The 19,944-nt window shown below is 38.7% G+C and overlaps 1 protein-coding gene across 2 annotated transcripts in view; it reads right to left on the bottom strand.

Annotated features, from left to right (window-relative positions):
* Window positions 1-447: 447 nt before the first annotated feature.
* INTS7 (integrator complex subunit 7) overlaps window positions 448-19,944 on the bottom strand; it is a 90,606-nt gene continuing 71,109 nt past the window's right edge. For both annotated transcript variants that reach the window (XM_057526109.1, XM_057526120.1), the window contains 4 exons: window positions 12,299-12,431; window positions 6,707-6,805; window positions 5,169-5,354; window positions 448-1,929 (listed from right to left, as the gene is read on the bottom strand). In XM_057526109.1, coding sequence (XP_057382092.1) covers window positions 1,642-1,929; window positions 5,169-5,354; window positions 6,707-6,805; window positions 12,299-12,431 — 706 coding nt within the window. In that variant the 3' untranslated portion in view covers window positions 448-1,641. The remainder of the gene's footprint in view (window positions 1,930-5,168; window positions 5,355-6,706; window positions 6,806-12,298; window positions 12,432-19,944) is intronic.

Raw genomic sequence — 19,944 nt, 5'->3', positions numbered from 1 at the left:
CCAGGTCACAGGGCTAACTCTTCGGAGCCTACAGTGGAACCTAGGCTTTCCGGTCAGCTCTTTCCACACCTGGTAGAAGGGCAAGAGGTCCTGCACACGTCCCCCACTACACTCTCTAGCAATTCTTCCTAAGGCTTATGTTCCCAGATGCTGTCACGCCTGTGCACGTCATGCACTGTGTACATCTGGGCATCAACCACAGTGGACACTGTAGATTTACACACGTTTTATGACAATGCCCTGGCCACTGGCAGAAGAAGTGCTGTGCTGGGACAATAGCTCATGAAGCCAAGAGATCTTAGAGGGACATGAGTTGCCTGCCAATCACTTTTACCCCTAGAGGCCACATTACACACACACAAAAATCCCCCAAACTCATTTTTTTCCCTTTAAACTCTATCCCTCCTTTGAGCCAATGTCGACTTTAAAGAGAAAAAGGCAAAACGAGCAAAGCAATTGAGAGATTTATTTTGAAAGAAAACTTCCAGGGACTGTGCCCTGCGCTTCACCTTGGGAGCTACTTTCAGCCCAAGTGCCCATATCATCAGTGTCTGCAATCCTGTGATCCCTGATGTCTAGAAATCATGATCCTGAAGCACTGAACGATCCCAAATCAAGAAAGAACAGTTAAATTACATGTAGTATACTGTGTTAAGAAAAGAAAGTGTATTATTATTATATTTTATAAGGGTTTTCAACCAGTATTGACATAGAAAAAAAGGGGGTTTTCTGGCTAACGAGAAAACTTCTATTCCCTGAGCGTCCCAACTGAGGGTGTATTATAAAGAGACTGCTGTTTCTAGACAATCAAGTTTAGCGTTACCTAACTTGCCAAGAAGAATCTAAACCAATCAAAGGAAAAGATCTGCCCTCCCAACATTAGATGTGATTTTTTTCATTCTTAGAAACAATAAAAAAGTCTGTATTGCATAAAATCACACATATATTAGAAAAAAACAAATTATTAATTTCCAATCTTTCTATGTAATTGTTAGCTGCTCTTTGGGTCAATTAAATACTAAAACAATAAATTAAGATTGCTTTAGCAGAGAATAGATAGGTAAACAGTTGAAATAATACGGCAGGATGTTTCCATTCTGCTAGACTGCATGCTCTCATAATCCACAAGACCGGATGTTTCAGGGGACACTTTCAAGTCCAACTATGGGAGTACTCAGTTTCTACTATCCTGGGTAAACCCGGCACATACTGGTCAGAACTTCCAAAGGCCCAGCTCAGAATCAGAGGTCTATGTCAGGCAGCAAGTGATATATTTTGGTAGGAAAGCAGTCAAATTTACTAATTCAATGATCCCAATATGTGACTTTTTCTGAAAGAAAAAGAGAAGGCTCAGCAAAAATAAAAGTAATAATAGCAAAACAATGAAAGTGCTAAATAGGAGATGAAGGACTTGGTTTAAGAAGAAATAAGGGGAAAAAAATCTTTCTGGTTAGGAACCCAATGATTTCTCCAAGTAAATTTTTAAGAAAAGAAATTTTTTTTCAGAATGTTCTATCACAGAAAGCAATGAATAAACGGACTCCATAGTCTAACTTTTGTACCTTTATCCATATGAAAAAGCAAACTATTTTCGCTAATTTGCTCAGTCCCTGGGAAGTCTGTAGTGCCTCTGTTGCACGGCTAAAACCGCGTGTAGGCATTTCGCTGCTGCTGCTGTTGTAACGGCTGCTGGACCTGCTGCTGCTGCAGGCGAATCTGCTGCGAATAAGGGTCTTCCAGGGATTTTACAAATATGGTGGTTCTGGGACCAGTCTTCCATACGATGCCGTTGGCGTCTTTCACAGAAGACTCCACTGTAATGTTGTGTGTGCCAAGGATAGCAAAGTTCAGCAGGAACTGGGTACTGAAGTAATCATTGTGAGGCTCGACCCTCTGCTCCATCTCATTGGTCATATTGTCAATGGGTATCTGGAACGAAGAAAATCGTTCAATAACAATAGCTAACGTTTATTGACTGCATGCTGTGAGCTAGGACCTGTTTTAAGTGCTATTTAAATCCTTGCAAACAACCAAAAGGTAGGTACTAATATTATCCTTGCTTCATGAATGAGGAAGCTGAGGTGGGGAGGTTAAGTAACTTCTCCAAGGTCATACAGCTAATGAGTGGTGACGTTGGCATCTGAACCCAGGCAGGCTAACTCCGGAGCCTGCACTCTTAATATCAGGTGACACTGCCTCCTCACTAGAAGGAGCTTGAGTAGAAGGAGCTTTCTCAACCCCTTGTGATGCTGGCCTTTCTGCCTTGTGAAGCAGTTCAGAACATGCCACCCCACATACGCTGCTGTGGCACAGCGATTATTCTGAGCTAAGGGCACTTGAAAAACAACAGATACAGAAAGGGCTCTCTGACCTGCCCCTTTTTACCTAAAACATAAATCAAATTTTCCATGAGAAAGGTAAACCTCCCTGCACCAAAAAAGAGAAGTCTATCACCAGAGACTGGGAATCGATGTTGAGATGGATCTGTACAAACCAACCTAAGAAAATAACCCGTACCTTCCACTAGCCTCCCCCAGTGCCCCAACGCATCTCCTAGTCATTCTCCCTCAACTTACTGTCCCTAGCCCCAAACCCTCTGTCTTGCCATTTTGTCAGGAGTTTATCGTCTGTGTGTCTAAAAGGTATCTAAGCTTTCTGTTCTGGTCACTTCTTCGGGTCTTCATCCTCCTGTGAAGACTCCCATATATATGTAAAATTCTAATAAAACTGGCATGCTTTTCTCCGGTTAATCTGCCTTAAGGTCAATTCAATCTTAGGCTCAGCTGGAGACCCTAAGAGGGTAAAAGAGAAATTTCTCCTCCCCTCTCCTTGTTCACCCAACCCCAACTCCAATTCCCATCTTTCTTTGCCCTGTGAAGAGATATTCTAAAGAAACTGGATGCAACCACCTGTTTCAGTGAGTTTAAAATCTGAAAGACTGAAAAAGAACATAATGCTATGCAAATATATGGTTTTTCCCCTCCTAGCTAGTCTGATTTTATATTACTTAAGTAATGTAGTGATTCTTCCCTCCTTTAACAAATTAACTTTAGAACTTGCATGTTGCTTACTTAAAAATCAGTGTCTTGTTCAGATGGGCAGTACAACATATTATGAAACACAGATTTATGAATTCATTTATGTATTTAGCTAGATACTCATACCTTTGTCCTTCAAAGAACAGAGTAACACCTGCAGGTGTATCTCTTCTTGTACCCAAGATGAAGTATGTCAAGAGAGACACTTATTCTAAGAATGCATATAGAGGTAATCAGAATGAATATTTGATTAGACTGCTCTATGTTTATGTGTGTATTTCTGTTGTGTAATTAATTATATAAATGTGCCCTGAAGCTTTGTGTCTCAATAAGCAGTTATCATGAGGTCAGTTTTCCAGAGACACTGATCTGTAACATTAATGAAATGAAATCACCACAAATTCAAGATCTTAAAATTATTTATAAGTCCTTTTCGTTTTTTGTTTGCACATTCAACTTTTGTAGGATTTTTATTTCCCTAAAGAATATGCACACCAAACAAGAACTTCCTTCAAAGGACCAGAAACAGGCCTAGTAGGCAACCTGATCACTCTGAACGCATGATGCATTTTAAGTTGCAAACTCACTGCAAGTAACATTACAAAGCAATCATGTACTACCTGGCTTATTACGTCAGCTTCTTGACTTTAACCAGTGCCTCTTGAGAGGTAAGTCAACAATGAGAAGACCAGTAGTACTTCTCGACTTGAATGGTTTTTTTAAAAACAGTAGAAATCACTATATATAAGAACAAAGAGAATCATGGTTACTGTTCTTTCAAACTCAAAATGAGCAGAGAGCTGCAGACAGGGATAAGTTGACTATGTACGTTCTCCTTATGATCTTCTGTAACAGAGATCACTGAAACATAAGAGAGTTGTACTGTAAATACAGTAAATGATTTTCTTCATTATTCACCAAATAGCTACTGAGTGGCTACATAAGGTGCCACGCTTTGTGCCCTCGAAGTCAAAAGAGAGGGAGAGAGTGAAGGCTGAGCCTTCTCAGAGTGGGGACAGAGCCCCGGAGAGAGAGAGAAAGTTACCAAAGTAAGGAAAGTAGTGATGGCTTAAACCAGACCTTCCCTTGGCCTTTTAGCCTAAAACCACCAAAGAGAATAAAATGCTCTCATTTTATATCTTTACTGATACCCCTTTCCTTGCTCTGGACCTCAGTTCAAGGATGCCCACAAATAAACCCAGACATAACCAATTTGGACATTTAAACAACTCTGTTCATACAACTGTGCACTTTTCACTTGTTCCATTTACTGTGAATAAACCACCAAGGAACTGGAAAGAGATGTCTAAAGAAAGGAACATTTTACATTTGGAACGTTGGTGTTTCATGGGCACAGATTCAGAATCTTAGCTTTGGCTACCAAAGCAAGCATGATTTTGGTTAACCTACCTCATGATTTCTCAAAGCAGCAAATTTCTAGGGTTCAACCCTTAACGAAAGATTTTACTTCATCTGATCACTGTATGTCAATATAGTATACTTTTTTTGGAACATGCTAAAATTTACTTAAAACAAAGGAAAAATAAATAGATGTGTTCTTTTGGGGTCAGGGGGTTAGGGAGAAGGTATTCCCCACTCCTGATGCTTCCCTCCATGTGGAGGGACCTTTCATTAGATGAACAGTACTGGTCTCTAGGGGAGAAGGTGCATCCTACTGATTGGTAAGTTGTGGGGTGCGGACTGGGCCTGGGGAGCTAAGCACCTTCTCTCTCCCTTCTTTGGGCTTCAGGGTACTGCTCCTCCCAGTTTTACAGGGGCAGACTCTTGTGTGTACTGGCGGAGGCTGGTGGGAAAACTCAATTCAGAGCCACAAGGCTAGGCAGTCCTTGCTGCCAACCTGAGCTAGGTTTCTCCCCAGCTCTAACAGCAGTGACACCCTTATTTTGATCTCTGCCTGCCTGGATGCTTTGTCTATCAACTGGTTTGGGCAGGGAAAAGAGAAGTGTTGTTTATCAGCCCCCTTACACCCTAATACGTACTTTTAACTTATGTCCATCTGATCCCTTGGGAGGTATAACTACAATCTGCTTAACCATGAAAAACACTGGAAAACTTCCATCAATGAGTTGATAAAACCTGCATCACAACTCTGCCTCTTTTCTAAATTACCTTGTAGTCTTGTCCAGATTTACTCTGCAGTGTGGAAGAAACATTCAGACAGACAGACTGAATTTTGCGGAAGAGTCCTGGTTTAGATCCGTGCTGGACCACTCCCTCTACCTTCAGCGCTAGTTGCTGGTTATTCTGGACAGCAATGGGTTCAGCAGGATTCCGGGGGGATGGTGACAGGGCAAGCTGGAAAGCCAACATTAAAATAAATGCTAACAACCAAAAGCAAGCTTCCTTCCAACAAACATGTCTGTGCTAATCGTTGATTATAGATTAAAACGTTACTTGTACACACACAGGCACACATACATACACACAGACACACCCCTGCAATGACCCGACTGTGCTGGGACAACCAGACAGATATACCTTTAAAGTCAAGGGTTCCTTATCCCTAATGTCTCCTTTTAAATACCACTGTTTTGTTTTTTTTTAACCCCCAGCCCCAGTTCTGTTTGAGGGGAACAGAGGATTAGAGAATAGCAAGGGTACTGTTCTCCCAATTTCTGAGGTGGGGCATTTCTTTGACAATGAACCAACTCCAGTATGGAAATGCACTATATAAATTTTCATGTCCAGCTGCTGTCTCTATGGTCTTAGGTAATTTTAAATAAACTAAATTCAAATGTAAATGAATCTAGAATTCTAGGATTACATACGCTATCAAGTCAGCATGGTATAAAAGTCAATTCCCACAAATAAACCAAATGACATTTTTAACCTCTCAGTTTTTCTTTAAAAACATATTAAGAATCCTAAATACCCTTCAATTAAAGAAAGCTTAAATCTTGCTTAAATAAAAATACGGAAGAAATTGGGTCTTTCTGGTAATGTCGTTGAGTCACTGAACCCTGGAGACATCTTAACCTTAGGACTTCTTATCTACATAATCAATTTTCCTTGTTATTCAGGTCATTTTGAAATGGAATGCTCTATTATTTGTAATCAAAAACATTCAAATAGATGCAAAACTGCACTGAAGACATTTACTGATAGGGATAATCTAGGGAATCTCTTACAAATGACAATTTCCCCCCTTTCCCAACAATTTCATTCTTTGAATCAAAATAGCTTTTGAATTTTGAGTGGCTTAAATATTTAAAAATACTGACTCTACTCATTGCCCAGCTCCTCAAAATTTGTTATTTGAAGACAAAAGTGCTTTGCAGATAGGGCTGGTGATGTTTTACTGGACCTGATTCATTCTAAGTTGGGTTTAAACAGTTTGATCAGACATGGACTCAGCGCAAGATCCTTGTGGGCTACTATGATGAACAGCACTCAACTCATTCTTGAGGACAGGGACAGAGCTCGAGGTACCCAAATGCCTGTCACACTGCATATGGCACTATCAGGAAAGAAAGGAGAGGAGAGGGTTTAACTCCCAAATCACTTGATGAAGGGAGGAAAGGCTTACAACTGAAGAGTGTAAGTTCTGTCCAAACCAAAGGTAAGATCCTGAAGCAGAGCTATGCCCCCTATAATCTTCAGAAGAAGGTATTAAACTATATTAAACCTGAGTGTTCTTCCTATATTACCTTGATGCTGGTAGACTGCAGTTTCTGGAAAAAATATCTCTGAAATGAAAGAGGAACTTTCAGCAAAGAAATGATGGCATTGCAGAGGCATGCTGTATGCTGGGGAGAAGAAAGAAAAATCAAATGAAAATAAATTTCCAAATTTCATCAACAAATTGTTACTTTCAGGAAGAAGTGTAAAACTACAAATGCTCATAAGATTACTACAAAAGTACACACCAATCAGGTTAAGAGACATAACACTCAGGAACTGCATACATTTGTCAAATCACTCACGTCAAGGAGGACAATTACAGATTTTTACTTTATTCTGAAATATATTCAATAAAAAATGACAGAGAAAACCCACACTCCTCAAGACCAAGCAATGTGCAAAGTTTGCGTTTCTATAGAGCTTAGAGCTACTAGACATATATAGTTATTTTAGATACTAAAATATAAAGTAACTACCACGTGACAAAATATGATAAAGAGCATGTATACGGTAAAAAATGAGAGCAAAATATTGACATCTGAGGCTCGAGTCCAAATCCCCGTGGAACTTTGTCTTGGAACTGCTTCATTCTTCATCCCGCCTCTACCAGGGGGCCTCCCTGTCCATGTGGCCAGGAGTCTCCAGCGAGTGAGAAACGGTGGAAACTTACTGGAATTCAGATTACCATATAGTCCAACTCTATAGATCGCTGAAACTTAAATATAACACCTTTCTAAAATCTATTTCACAAATTTAACTGAGTTTTGAAAATCCCAGCTTAACTGCAGAGGAAAAGAACTACTCTAACGAATCTTTTGAGTCTTAGTGAAAGGGGTCATAGAACCAGAATTTAAGAATTCAAAGATTTTATTTATTTATTTGTTTATTTTCAACTACTTTCTTGAGGTACCACTGACATGCAAAAAGCTGTACATACTTAATGTACACTACTTAATGAGTTTGGAGATAAGTATACACCTGTGATACCATCAAAGATATTTTAAAGATCACCCAGTCTAACCCTCAATTTTGCTGATGACACAGGTCACCCAGACAGCTAATGGAACAAGCTGGGACTGGAACCTAGGTCACCAGACTAGGTCACTCAGTGATTTTGTTTTATTTCACCAATGATTTGCAAACTTAACAGAAAAAAAAAATTACAGTACCAGAACACCTGTAACTTTGGGTGACCCAGAACCATTCCTGCTTGGTCTACCATCCCCTCCTCAGTCTACTCCTCTCTCAGTGGCCCCCAAAATACCACAGGCTGAAAACTATTCCACTATACAGTGCTGTCTGTCCTTTTAAGTTCCTGCTTCCAAGCAGGGTATCACCTAGTGCCTCTGCTGTAAACATTTTTAAAAAGTAGGGCATTAAGGCTAAAAGCCAGAAGAATCCATTCCTCATTGGTTTCAGATTATTGAACATTCTGTGCCTGACAGACTCCTAATATAAATGCCAGGTCTATTACTTGAGATAACCACAACACGGATTTAGAGACACTGCGTCTACTCAGGTTTAACTCCTAAAACAGCACTATTCATCTTCTTGCAACAAGGGATCTGAGACGCGTTTGCACGGACATCCTACTTGTGGTGGAACATTTGATGCCACAACAGTATTTAAGGAGAGAAACATCTTTAAAGGACGGACTTAGAGGACCACAAGTGACCTCAGGCTGTTCCCCGGCAAAAAGGTACCATTTTCCCTTTTAAAATAGATGCAGATTTTGCAATTCCCCACTGGGAAAGCAGGACTGCCTCTGAGGCCACTAGCCCCTTGGGCACACTTCGACACGTATGTTAGTTGCAGATTATTATCAAAGTACCAGTCTGGAGATGTGAAATCACATATCATGATTAGTAAACCGATAAGAGGACTATCGCCATCACGAACACTCCCTTCATTGCCAAACCGAATACTTTTCAGCCTTTGTGTTTTTTGACACTTCTGTAGCACCTGATAATGCTCTTCTCCCATGAAATTCCACTTAACGGCCCCTGCCCTCACTTCTGATTCTTCCCTTCTCCATCTTCTTTCCTAAGATTCTCTTCGTTTGTTCCTTCAGTGCTGACGCTCTCCTTAGTCCTTTTGTCTCCTCAGTCCATTTGTTCTTCACAGGCAGTTTTCTTCACTCCCAGGACTTTAAGAATCTGTATGCTCGTGACACCTCAGCTTTACATGCGTCCCAGCCTGTCTCCTTCTGACACCAAACCTGTTATCTAACTGCCAATGTTTAACACGTTTAAAAATGAAACCACCTTCTTCCACTATCCCTCTGTATTCTGTCTCAGTCAAGGATCAACCATTTGTGCACCTGGTCACCTAAGCTGGAAACCCAGAGGTCATGTCTCCATCCTCTCACATCTAATTTAAAGAAAACAAAAAACAAACAAAAAACCAAAACCAAGCCTTGAAAGTATTACACCTAAATAATCTTTCTTATGTATCTGTTCTTCTCATTCTTGCTCCCACTTTATCAATTTGGCCCCTATGTTGGATTACTGCAATAGTCTTGTAACCACTCTTCTTTCCTTTAATTTCACGCCCTCCAGGCCATTACCTGTTCTGTTTCCACATAACAATAGTGTACAATCTTAGCTTACCCACTTCTCTCCCACACCCATTTAAAATTCCTAAAGAGTGCCCCCACTGTCTATGGGATAAAGTCCAAACTCCTTAAGACTGTGTTCAAAGCCTTTTGACATCTGGCCTCCACCGAACTCTCTAGTCCTGAGCCTGCACATTATGCTGCAGCAATAACACACTGTTCCCAGAAGACATCATGCTATTTCATGCCTCCGCTTTTTTTAAAAATAAATTTATTTATTTATTCATGGCTGCATTGCATCTTCCTGGTTGCATTGGATCTTCGTTGCTGCACGCGGGCTTTCTCTAGTTGCGGCGAGCGGGGGGTACTCTTCATTGCGGTACTTGGGCTTCTCATTGAGGTGGCTTCTCTTGTTGCGGAGCACGGGCTCTAGGTTTGCGGGCTTCAATAGTTGTGGAACGTAGGCTCAGTAGTTGTAGCTCGCGGGCTCTAGAGCGCAGGCCCAGTAGCTATGGCGCACGGGCTTAGTTGCTCCGCAGCATGTGGGACCTTCCTGGACCAGGGCTCGAACCCATGTCCCCTGCTTTGGCAGGTGGATTCTTAACCACTGTGCCACCAGGGAAGTCCTCATGCCTCTGCTTTTGAACATGCTGTTCTCTGCCTGAAATTCTCTACACCTCATCTGCCTGAAAAACTCATATGCAAATACCTCTTCTCTCTGATGTTCACCCTCACCCCATTTCCCCTATCCTTTGACATGAATTACTTCCTCTTTTGTGCTACGACTCTACTTTGTGCAGACCTCTATTACTGCACATATATTATATTGTATTTGTTTATAAAATCTTTCTTATCAGACTATGGACAACTTGAGGGAAGAGCCTCTTTGTCATTTTTCTATTCACAGGATTCAATAAATACTTGTTAAACTGAATTTTGGGTTCAGAAAGCATCAAATCTATAAAATACAATTTGGAAAGGGGGAAAAGGGAATCAACATTTATTAACTACTCCTTATATGCCAGGCCAGGCACTGTGCCAGGCATTAGGCATTATTCCATTTAAACTTCACAAAAACCCTATGAGGTAGATATTTTTCCATATCATAGAAAAGGGTATTAGAAATTTGTCTAAAATCACGCCTGCTGAGTGGCAGAGGTAGAATTTGACCCTAGGGCTCTTTTCTCTGTATTGTGTACCTACTGGGCAGAAAATTCCCATTCTTTCCATTAGACGCAGTGGATTGAACTCTATCAAACTCAAGGTACTATCTGGCATCTATTTAATTTCCTAGGGTGGAGCTTAGAGGAAATACATGTAAATAATTTAATCAATGTCTCACATAAATATGTCTACTTCCTACAAAGATAATCTTTACAATCTTCCTTAGCAACCAATCTCAGTATCAAACAGCTACCTGTGTCATTTCAATTCAGCAAATATGTATTTACAATCTTATGTGGAAAGCAGTGTGCAGAGCAAAGTATCTAACCTTAAAATCTGGGCTTCCCTGGTGGCGCAGTGGTTGAGCGTCTGCCTGTCAATTCAGGGCATGCGAGTTCGAGCCCTGGTCTGGGAAGATCCACATGCCACGGAGCAACTGGGCCCGTGAGCCACAATTGCTGAGCCTGCGCGTCTGGAGCCTGTGCTCCGCAACAAGAGAGGCCGCGATGGTGAGATGGCCCGCGCACCGCGATGGTGAGATGGCCCGCGCACCGCGATGAAGAGTGGCCCCCACTTGCCGCAGCTGGAGAAAGCCCTCGCACAGAAACGAAGACCCCACACAGCCAAAAATAAATAAATAAAAATTAAAAAAAAAAAATCTAATTTAACTCTTTAATGACACATCCTGTCAATTTCTTCTAGAACACCTGATAAATGGTGAGTTCACAATGAGAACAGCAGGAGGCAGAAGAGAGCTACAGGAAATACCAGTATCCAATGTGTAGGCAGGGCAAGAGAAACTCTCCAAGGTGTAAAGTTCAAAGACAGTGCTATGGACTGAATGTGCTGTCGTCTCTAAATTCACATGTTGAAGCCCTAACTCACAATGTGTTGATATTTGGGGGTGGGCCTTTGGGAGGTCATTAAGTTTAGATGAGGACATGAGGGTGGGGCCCCTGTGATGGGATCAGTGCCCTTATAAGAAGAGAAGGAGAGAAGAGAGCCCCCCCTCTCTCCAACACGTGAGGACACAGTGAGAAAGCAGCAGCTGGCAAGCCAGCGAGAGACCCCTCACCACGAAACAAATTGGTTGGCACCCTGAGTCTGGACTTCCCAGCCTCTAGAATTGTGAGAAATGTCTGTTGTTTAAGCCACTATGTCTATTTTGTTATAGGAACCTGAGCTTAATACAACACTGGAGAATGGCCAGACAGGGAGGAGGAAATCTGGGTGAGAGTGTCAGTCTGTCCTGTGACTGGGAAGTCAGGGGATAAACAGCAGGTGTTCAACAGTGCCAAAGGCAGCAGATTCAGTAGGCTAAGCGGACATGAGTATTAAAGGACAGCAGTAGCATCACCTGGCAGGAACTGATCTACTGATAGTCAGAAAATAAGCCCAGTTCCTTCTATTTTAATTGGCCAATAGTTTTCAACCCTGGTGGGATGACAGAATCACCTGGGAGCTTTTAAAAATACTAATGTCTGGGCCTCGCAGAGATTCAAAGATAACTGGCCTGGGGTGGGGCCTGGATATTGATGTTTTTTTAAAAATAGCTTCCAAAGTGATTCTAATGTGTAGCCAAGGTTGAGAACAATTGCAACTTTAGTTAAATTGTTAAAAAAGGAAAAAAAAAGTTTTATCTGCATTCTGGTAGAGCAGATTTGACATGTTAGTGTGACTATGTAGCAGCTACAGACGTGCCAAGTGCTTTCATGGATTATCTCATTTCATCCTCACAACAATACTATGATGTAGGCACTGTACTAACCCTGTTACAAAACAGGCACAGCAGAAACAGTCACAGAGAGGTTAATGTGTTGAAGTCACACACAGTAAGTGCCAGAGACAGATAAAAACTCACTTCCACATAATAATACTCAATAAAACAAATGTGACTTGCCATATAAGAAACAGGGGTATATTTCCGACTGAGTGATTCCACCTCCTCCAAGACATGATTATATACAGACATCATTCTTCTCTCATATTCACTATCAGCATGGGCTGCTCCTGTAGATCCATATTCCTGGAAACTGAAGTCAAAAATTAATATCAATCAATCAACCAAAATAGTAACTAATTTAATGTCAAAATGTGTCAGGTATTTTCCACACACTCTCATTTAATCTTTAAAATAATGAAGTAGGCACTGTTATTTCCATTTCACAGATAAGAAAACTGAGGCTTGGAGACGTTAAGTAATTCGCCTTCAGTCACACAACTAGTAAGCGACAAGCTAGAATTCAAATCCAGACCTGACTTCAAATTATACAAGTCTTAATCACTTTGGTTGTTAGCTAGTATAAAAATGTTTAATTAAACCTTGTCCCTGCCATGAGGTGAAAGAGACATAAGACATTTGAAAAGGTAAACTATCAATAAAGTCAGCAGACAAGTGCCAAATAACCAGTAAAGATATGCAAGTAATCAGAATATAGAGGGAGCTGAGGAATGCCACACAAGAGATAGGTCTTGGACAAATCACTATGCAAGTAGCATGGATAAGATCTGAAGAGATGGAAAGTTTGGAGGGCATTCATAACTGGAGAAATGGCATGAATCTAAAGCAAGCAGGCGAAATGCACAAGAATGTTCAGCAGAGAACTAGCATATAGAGCATGCTGGAAAAAGTTTTACCTAGATTTCTTTTTCTTCTACTGCCTCAAACCCAATGACATTTCTGAAAGTATTTCTAAATGGGAAAAGGTGGCAAACGCCTGCATTCTAACTAAACTTCAAGAGAGCTATCGGAAAATGCAATATAGGTAACTTAACTATGTTGGGTTAACACTATTCTTATTATTCCCTTATTATCCTTTAAATGCCTACTATGTGCAAGGTACTTCAGCTGGGTACCTTACATAGGTTTTCATTTAACCATTACAACCACTCTAAGAGACAGGCATTATTACTTACCTATAGTTTATGCATATGTGGCTCAGGGAGACGAAAGAACATGTCTCTATTCATACTCACCCCTAGCTGTATGTACATGTGTATCTGCCTGGCTCCAAAGCTTTGTTCCCTACTCTGTACTATATCTTAAGTTCTATTAAGACAAGAAGTGAACCTCATTTAGTGATAGACTTTAAGGAAAACTATACCACACAATAAAGCATAAAGATTTAAAAGTCTTTGACAAAGTGACCTGCTAATAAAAGGATATAAAATCAGAATATACTGTTCCACCTTCTACAAAAGGAGTATTCCTTTATTTATTTTTAATAAACTTTATTGAGATATAAGTTACAAAATCGCAAAAATGCACCCTTCCTAGTCAATCCCTACTTGTGGCCCCCAGCAACCAGATTAGCTTTCTATCACTGTAAATGAGATGTTTCCTAATATTGGATATAAACAATCATACTATATGTAATATTTTGTGTCTGGTTTCCTTTACAGCACATTTTTGAGTCATTAATGTGCTTTGCATATTTCAACAGGTCATCCATCTATATTGCTGAGTAATATTCCACTGTATGAACATACTACAATTTATCTACCCACTCACCTGTTGAGACATTTGGCTCTTTCCAGTTTTTGTTGTTACAAATAAAGCTGCTAAGAAAATCTGTGTACAGGTCTCTGTGGAAATATGTTTTCATGTCTCTTAAGTAAGTAGAAACAGAACTGGTGGTCATATGGTAACAGCCAAACAGTTTTCCAAAGTGGCTGAATCATTTTGCAGTCCCCAAAATGTATGAATTCAAGCTCTTCCACATCTAATACTTGGTATTAAAGGGCTTTTTAACTTTAGCTATTCTAGTGGGTGTTAGTTGTATCTCACTGTGATTTTAATTTGTATTTTTCTGATACCTAATGATGTTAAGCATCTTTTCATGTGCTTATTGGAATTAACATATCTTCTTTTTTGAAGTGTCTGTTCAAATCTCTTGTCAATTCTTAAAAATTGGGTTATCTTGAGTTGTATGGTTTTCTTAATATTCTGATAGAATATGTTTGAGAATATTTCACCCTGCAACCTATCTTTTCATTTTCTTAATGGCATCTTTCAAAGAGCAGAAGTTTAAATTTTTAAATCCAATTAAACAAATTTTTCTGTACAGTAAAATTTTGTGTCCTGAAAAAATCCTTGCTGATCTCAAGGTCATGAAGATTTTCTCCCAAGTAGTATTCTAGAAAGTTTGGAATTTTATCTTTTACAGTTTGATCTGTGATACACTTGGAAGTTTTATGTATGGTGTGAGGTAAGGTCAAGATTCTTTCCCCCCATACAGTGTGTTCCAGCACAATCTGTTGAAAAAACAGATTGTCATCTTTGTCAAAAATCAAGTAATACTCCTATGTATCTATTTTGGTCTCTCCATTCTACCCTCATGCCAATATCACATTGTCTTAATTACTGGAGCTTTATACTAAGTCTTGAAATCTTTAGCAAGTCCTCCACTTTAGTTTTTTTCCTTTATTTTACAATATGGTGAATTACACTGATTGGTTTTCTAACATCAAACCCAGAATTTTCGGAATAAACCCTACTTGGTTTTAATGTATTATCCTTTAGAGTTTTGTTAGGTTCAATTTGTACATGTTTTGTAAAAAGATTTTTAAGTCTATGTAGAATATTTGAATTTTTCCTGTTCACCTAAACTATCACATTTTTTGGCACAAAGTTATTATTTCTTTAATATGCTTTTAATATCTATGGGATTTGTAATGGTACTCTTATTTCATTTCTAATATTGGTAATTTGTGTTCTTTTATTTCCTTGTTCAGAATAGCTAGTTTTATCAACTTTATTGATCTTTTCAAAGAGCCAGCTTTTGGTTTCATTGACTTTCTCTACTGTTTATTTATAATTCACTGATTAGCATTCTCATCTTTACTATTTCTTTCCTTCTAATTACTTTGAGTCTAATTTGCTCTTTTTCTTGCTTTAATATGATAGAAACTAATGTTATTACTTTTAAACTTTCTTTTGTGTGTGTATGTATGCATTTAAAGCTATAAATTTCCCTCTAAGTTCTGTTTTAACTGCATCACACAAGTTTTGATATGTCATGTTCTCATTTTCATTCAGTTTAACTTACTTTCTAATTTCCCTTGTGATTTTTTGACCAATTGGAATGTTTAGAAGTCTTGTTTAATTCCTAAACATTTAGGGATTTTCCAGAGATCATTTTCTAATTTAATTCTATCTGATAACATATTCTACGTAGTTTCAATGCTTTTACATTTACTAAGACTTGTTTTGTAGCCCAGCATATGGTTTACTTTGGTAAATTTTCCAAATGCACTTGGAAAGAATGCATATGCTGCTGTTGGTAGGGCATACAGGTCAATTAGGTCAAGTTGGCTGGTAGTGTTATTCAAGTCCTCTATATCCTAAGAAATCTTCTGCAAGTTGTTCTAGCAGTTATTCAGAGGGGAGTGTTGAAAACTCCAACCATAACCGTGGATTTATTTCTCCTTTCAGTTGTCAGTTTTTGCTTCGTATATTTGGAAGATCTGTCACTGAGTATATAAATGTCTGGAATTATGTCTTCTTGATGAATTGACCCCTATTATGGTAAAATGTAGCTCTTTATCAAGTCTTTGTCCTGAAGTCCACTTTGTATGATACTGTCACGCCAGCTTTTAGGGTTCCTTTTCCATCCTTTTGTTTACTTTTAATATATTTGTATCTTTGTATTTAAAGTGGGTTCACACATATGGTCACCTTATCTTTGATAAAGGAGACAGGGATATACAATGGAGAAAAGACAGCCTCTTCAATAAGTGGTGTTGGGAAAACTGGACAGCTACATGTAAAAGAATGAAATTAGAACTCTTCCTAACACCGTACACAAAAATAAACTCAAAATGGATTAAAGACCTCAATGTAAGGCAGACATTATAAAACTCTTAGAGGAAAATATAGGCAGAACACTCTATGACATAAATCACAGCAAGATCCTTTTTGACCCACCCCCTAGAGTAATGGAAATAAAAACAAAAATAAACAAATGGGACCTAATGAAACTTAAAAGCTTTTGCACAGCAAAGGAAACCATAAACTAGACAAAAAAGACAACCCTCAGAATGGGAGAAGATATTTGCAAATGAAGCAACTGACAAAGGATTAATCTCCAAAATATACAAGCAGCTCACGCAGCTCAATATCAAAAAAACAAACAATCCAATCCAAAAATGGGCAGAAGACCTAAACAGACAATTCTCCAAAGAAGATACGCAGATTGCCAATAAACACATGAAAGGATGCTCAACATCACTAATCATTAGAGAAATGCAAATCAAAACCGCAGGAGGACTACTGGGCATATACCCAGAGAAAACCATAATTCAAAAAGACACATGCGGGCTTCCCTGGTGGCGCAGTGGTTGAGAATCTGCCTGCCAATGCAGGGGACACGGGTTCGAGCCCTGGTCTGGGAAGATCCCACATGCCGCGGAGCAACTAGGCCCCTGAGCCACAATTACTGAGCCTGCGCGTCTGGAGCCTGTGCTCCGCAACAAGAGAGGCCGCGATAGTGAAAAGCCCGTGCACCGTGATGAAGAGTGGCCTCCACTTGCCACAACTAGAGAAAGCCCTCGCACAGAAACAAAGACCCAACACAGCCATAAAATAAATAAATAAATAATTTTAAAAAAAAGAAAAAAAGAAAAAAAAGACACATGCACCGCAGTGTTCATTGCAGCACTATTTACAATAGCCAGGTCATGGAAGCAACCTAAATGCCTATCGACAGACGAATGGATAAAGAAGTTGTGGTACATATATACAATGGAATATTACTCAACCATAAAAAGGAATGAAACTGAGTCATTTGCTGAGACGTGGATGGATCTAGAGACCGTCATACAGAGTGAAGTAAGTCAGAAAGAGAAAAACAAATATCGTATATTAACGCATGTATGTGGAACCTAGAAAAATGGTACAGATGAACCGGTTTGCAGGGCAGAAGTTGAGACACAGATGTAGAGAACAAACGTATGGACACCAAGAGGGGAAAACTGCGGTGGGGTGGGGATGGTGGTGTGCTGAATTGGGCGATTGGGATTGACATGTATAAAGTGATGTGTATAAAATTGATGACTAATACGAATCTGCTGTATAAATAAAAATAATAATAATTTAAAAAGCAGATGATTAATACTTAAAAAAAAAAAAACCACAAGGAGGTATCACCTCACTCCAGTCAGAATGGCCATCATCAAAAAATCTACAAACAATAAATGCTGGAGAGGGTAGGGAGAAAAGAGAACCCTCTTGCACTGTCGGTGGGAATGTAAATTGATACAGCCACTATGGAGAACAATATGGAGGTTCCTAAAAAACTAAAAATAGAACTACCATATGACCCAGCAATCCCACTACTGGGCATATACCCTGAGAAAACCATAATTCAAAAAGAGACATGTACTACAATGTTCATTGCAGCACTATTTACAATAGCCAGGACATGGAAGCAACCTAAATGTCCATCTACAGATGAATGGATAAAGAAGATGCGACACATATATACAATGGAATATTGCTCAGCCATAAAAAGAAACGAAATTGAGTTATTTGTAGTGAGGTGAATGGACCTAGAGTCTGTCATACAGAGTGAAATAAGTCAGAAAGAGAAAAACAAATACCGTATGCTAACACATATATATGGAATCTAAAAAAAAAATGGTTCTGATGAACCCAGGGGCAGGACAGGAATAAAGATGCAGACAAAGGGAATGGACTTGAGGACACGGGGAGGGGGAAGGGTAAGCTGGGACGAAGTAAGAGAGTAGCACTGACATATATACACTACCAAATATAAAACAGATAGCTAGTGGGAAGCAGCTGCATAGCACAGGGAGATCAGCTCGGTGCTTTGTGACCACCTAGAGGGGTGGGATAGGGAGGGTGGGAGGGAGACACAAGAGGAAGGGGATATGGGGATATATGTATACATATGGCTGATTCACTTTTTTAAACAGCAGAAACTAACACAACATTGTAAAGCAATTATGCTCCAATAAAGATATTTTAAAAAATAAAAAATAAAATAAGCAGCCCACAAAACCTCATAATAAACCTATGAATTAAGATGAGATATAAATAAATAAATAAATAAATAATAAAGTGGGTTACTTGTGGTAAGCTTATAGTTGGGTTTTGCTTTTTTATCTGTCTGATAATGTCTTTACTTAGAGTAAGACTATCTACATTTATTGTAATAACTGGTATGACTGGGTATAAATCTACCATTTTGTGATTTGTTTTCTACTTTTTTAATCTCTTCACTGTTTTTTTTTTCCTCTCTTCCTCTGCCGTCTTTTGGATTAACTGAGGTTTTTTTTAAAGTATTCCATTTTACCTCCTCTATTGGCTTATTTATTTTCTAGTGGTTGCTCTAGAGTTTATTCATCCTCCATTACCACAAGTTATCTTCAAACAATATATACTTAATGTCAAATGTAAGAATCTTACTACTGTATTAATTCCAACCCCCACCCCCATCATTTGTCTCACGTCACACATTTTACTTCTATGTGTTATAAACTCCCAAATGCATTGTTATTTTTTTCTAAATGGGCAATATTTTTTAAAAAAAATTAAAAATGAGTAAAGTCTTTTTTATTTACTCACATATTTACCATTCCTAGTGTTCTTCTTTGTAGATCTGAATTTACATCTCAAATAATTTTTCTTCAGCCTGAAGAACTTCCTTTAACATTTCTTATAGTACAGGTCTATGTCTGCTGGTAACAAATTTTCTCAGATTTTGTCTGAAAATGTCTTTAGTCTTAATTATTCAAGGGTATTTTTACTGAATATAGAATACTAGGTTAACTTTTTTTTTTCTTTCAGGACTTTAAAGATGTTGCTTCACCTGTCTTCTGGCTTGCATTATTTCTGATAAGAATTAGTAAAAAATTCTTATTTTTATTCCCTTCTACATAGTCTTTTTTCTTTGGCTGCTTTATATTTTTCTTTATCACCAGTTTTCAGCAATTTGATTATAATGTGTGCCTTGTGATTTTCTTTATGTTTATGCCACTCTGGGTTCATTAAGCTTCTTGGATTTGTGGGTTTATATTTTTAATTAAACATGAACATTTTTTAGCCACTTAAAATATTTTTCTGTCCCTTGTTCCCCTCCTTCTAAGATTTCCAGTTACATGTGTAGTACTACAAATGACACTGTCTCACTGGCAATTTTAACTTTGTTCAGTTTTTCAGTCTTTTTTCTTTCACTGTCCAAATCAGATAATTTCTATTGCTATGTCTTTAAGTTCACTAATCTTTTCTTTTGCTGTATTTAACCTACTGTTAAACCCAACTTAATCAACCTTGAATTCTATATTCATCAAAACTATCTTTCAAAAATAAAGGCAAAATCAAGATATTTCATTCTTATGCTCTAGAAGTTCCATTTTCTTTTTACACCTTTAAATGTTATCTTCTACCTTTAAAATTTTGAAAATACTAATAGTACTAAAATACTATTTTAAAGTCCAAGTCTGTTAATTCCATCATCTGTCATTTGTGAGTCTTTTTTCTAATTGGCTGAATTTTCTCTTGGTTATTTGTCACATCTTCCAGCT

This window comes from Balaenoptera acutorostrata, chromosome 1 (assembly GCF_949987535.1).
Source record: "Balaenoptera acutorostrata chromosome 1, mBalAcu1.1, whole genome shotgun sequence".
NCBI classification, from domain to species: Eukaryota; Metazoa; Chordata; class Mammalia; order Artiodactyla; family Balaenopteridae; genus Balaenoptera; species Balaenoptera acutorostrata.
This window is presented reverse-complemented; position numbering and strand designations above follow the sequence as displayed.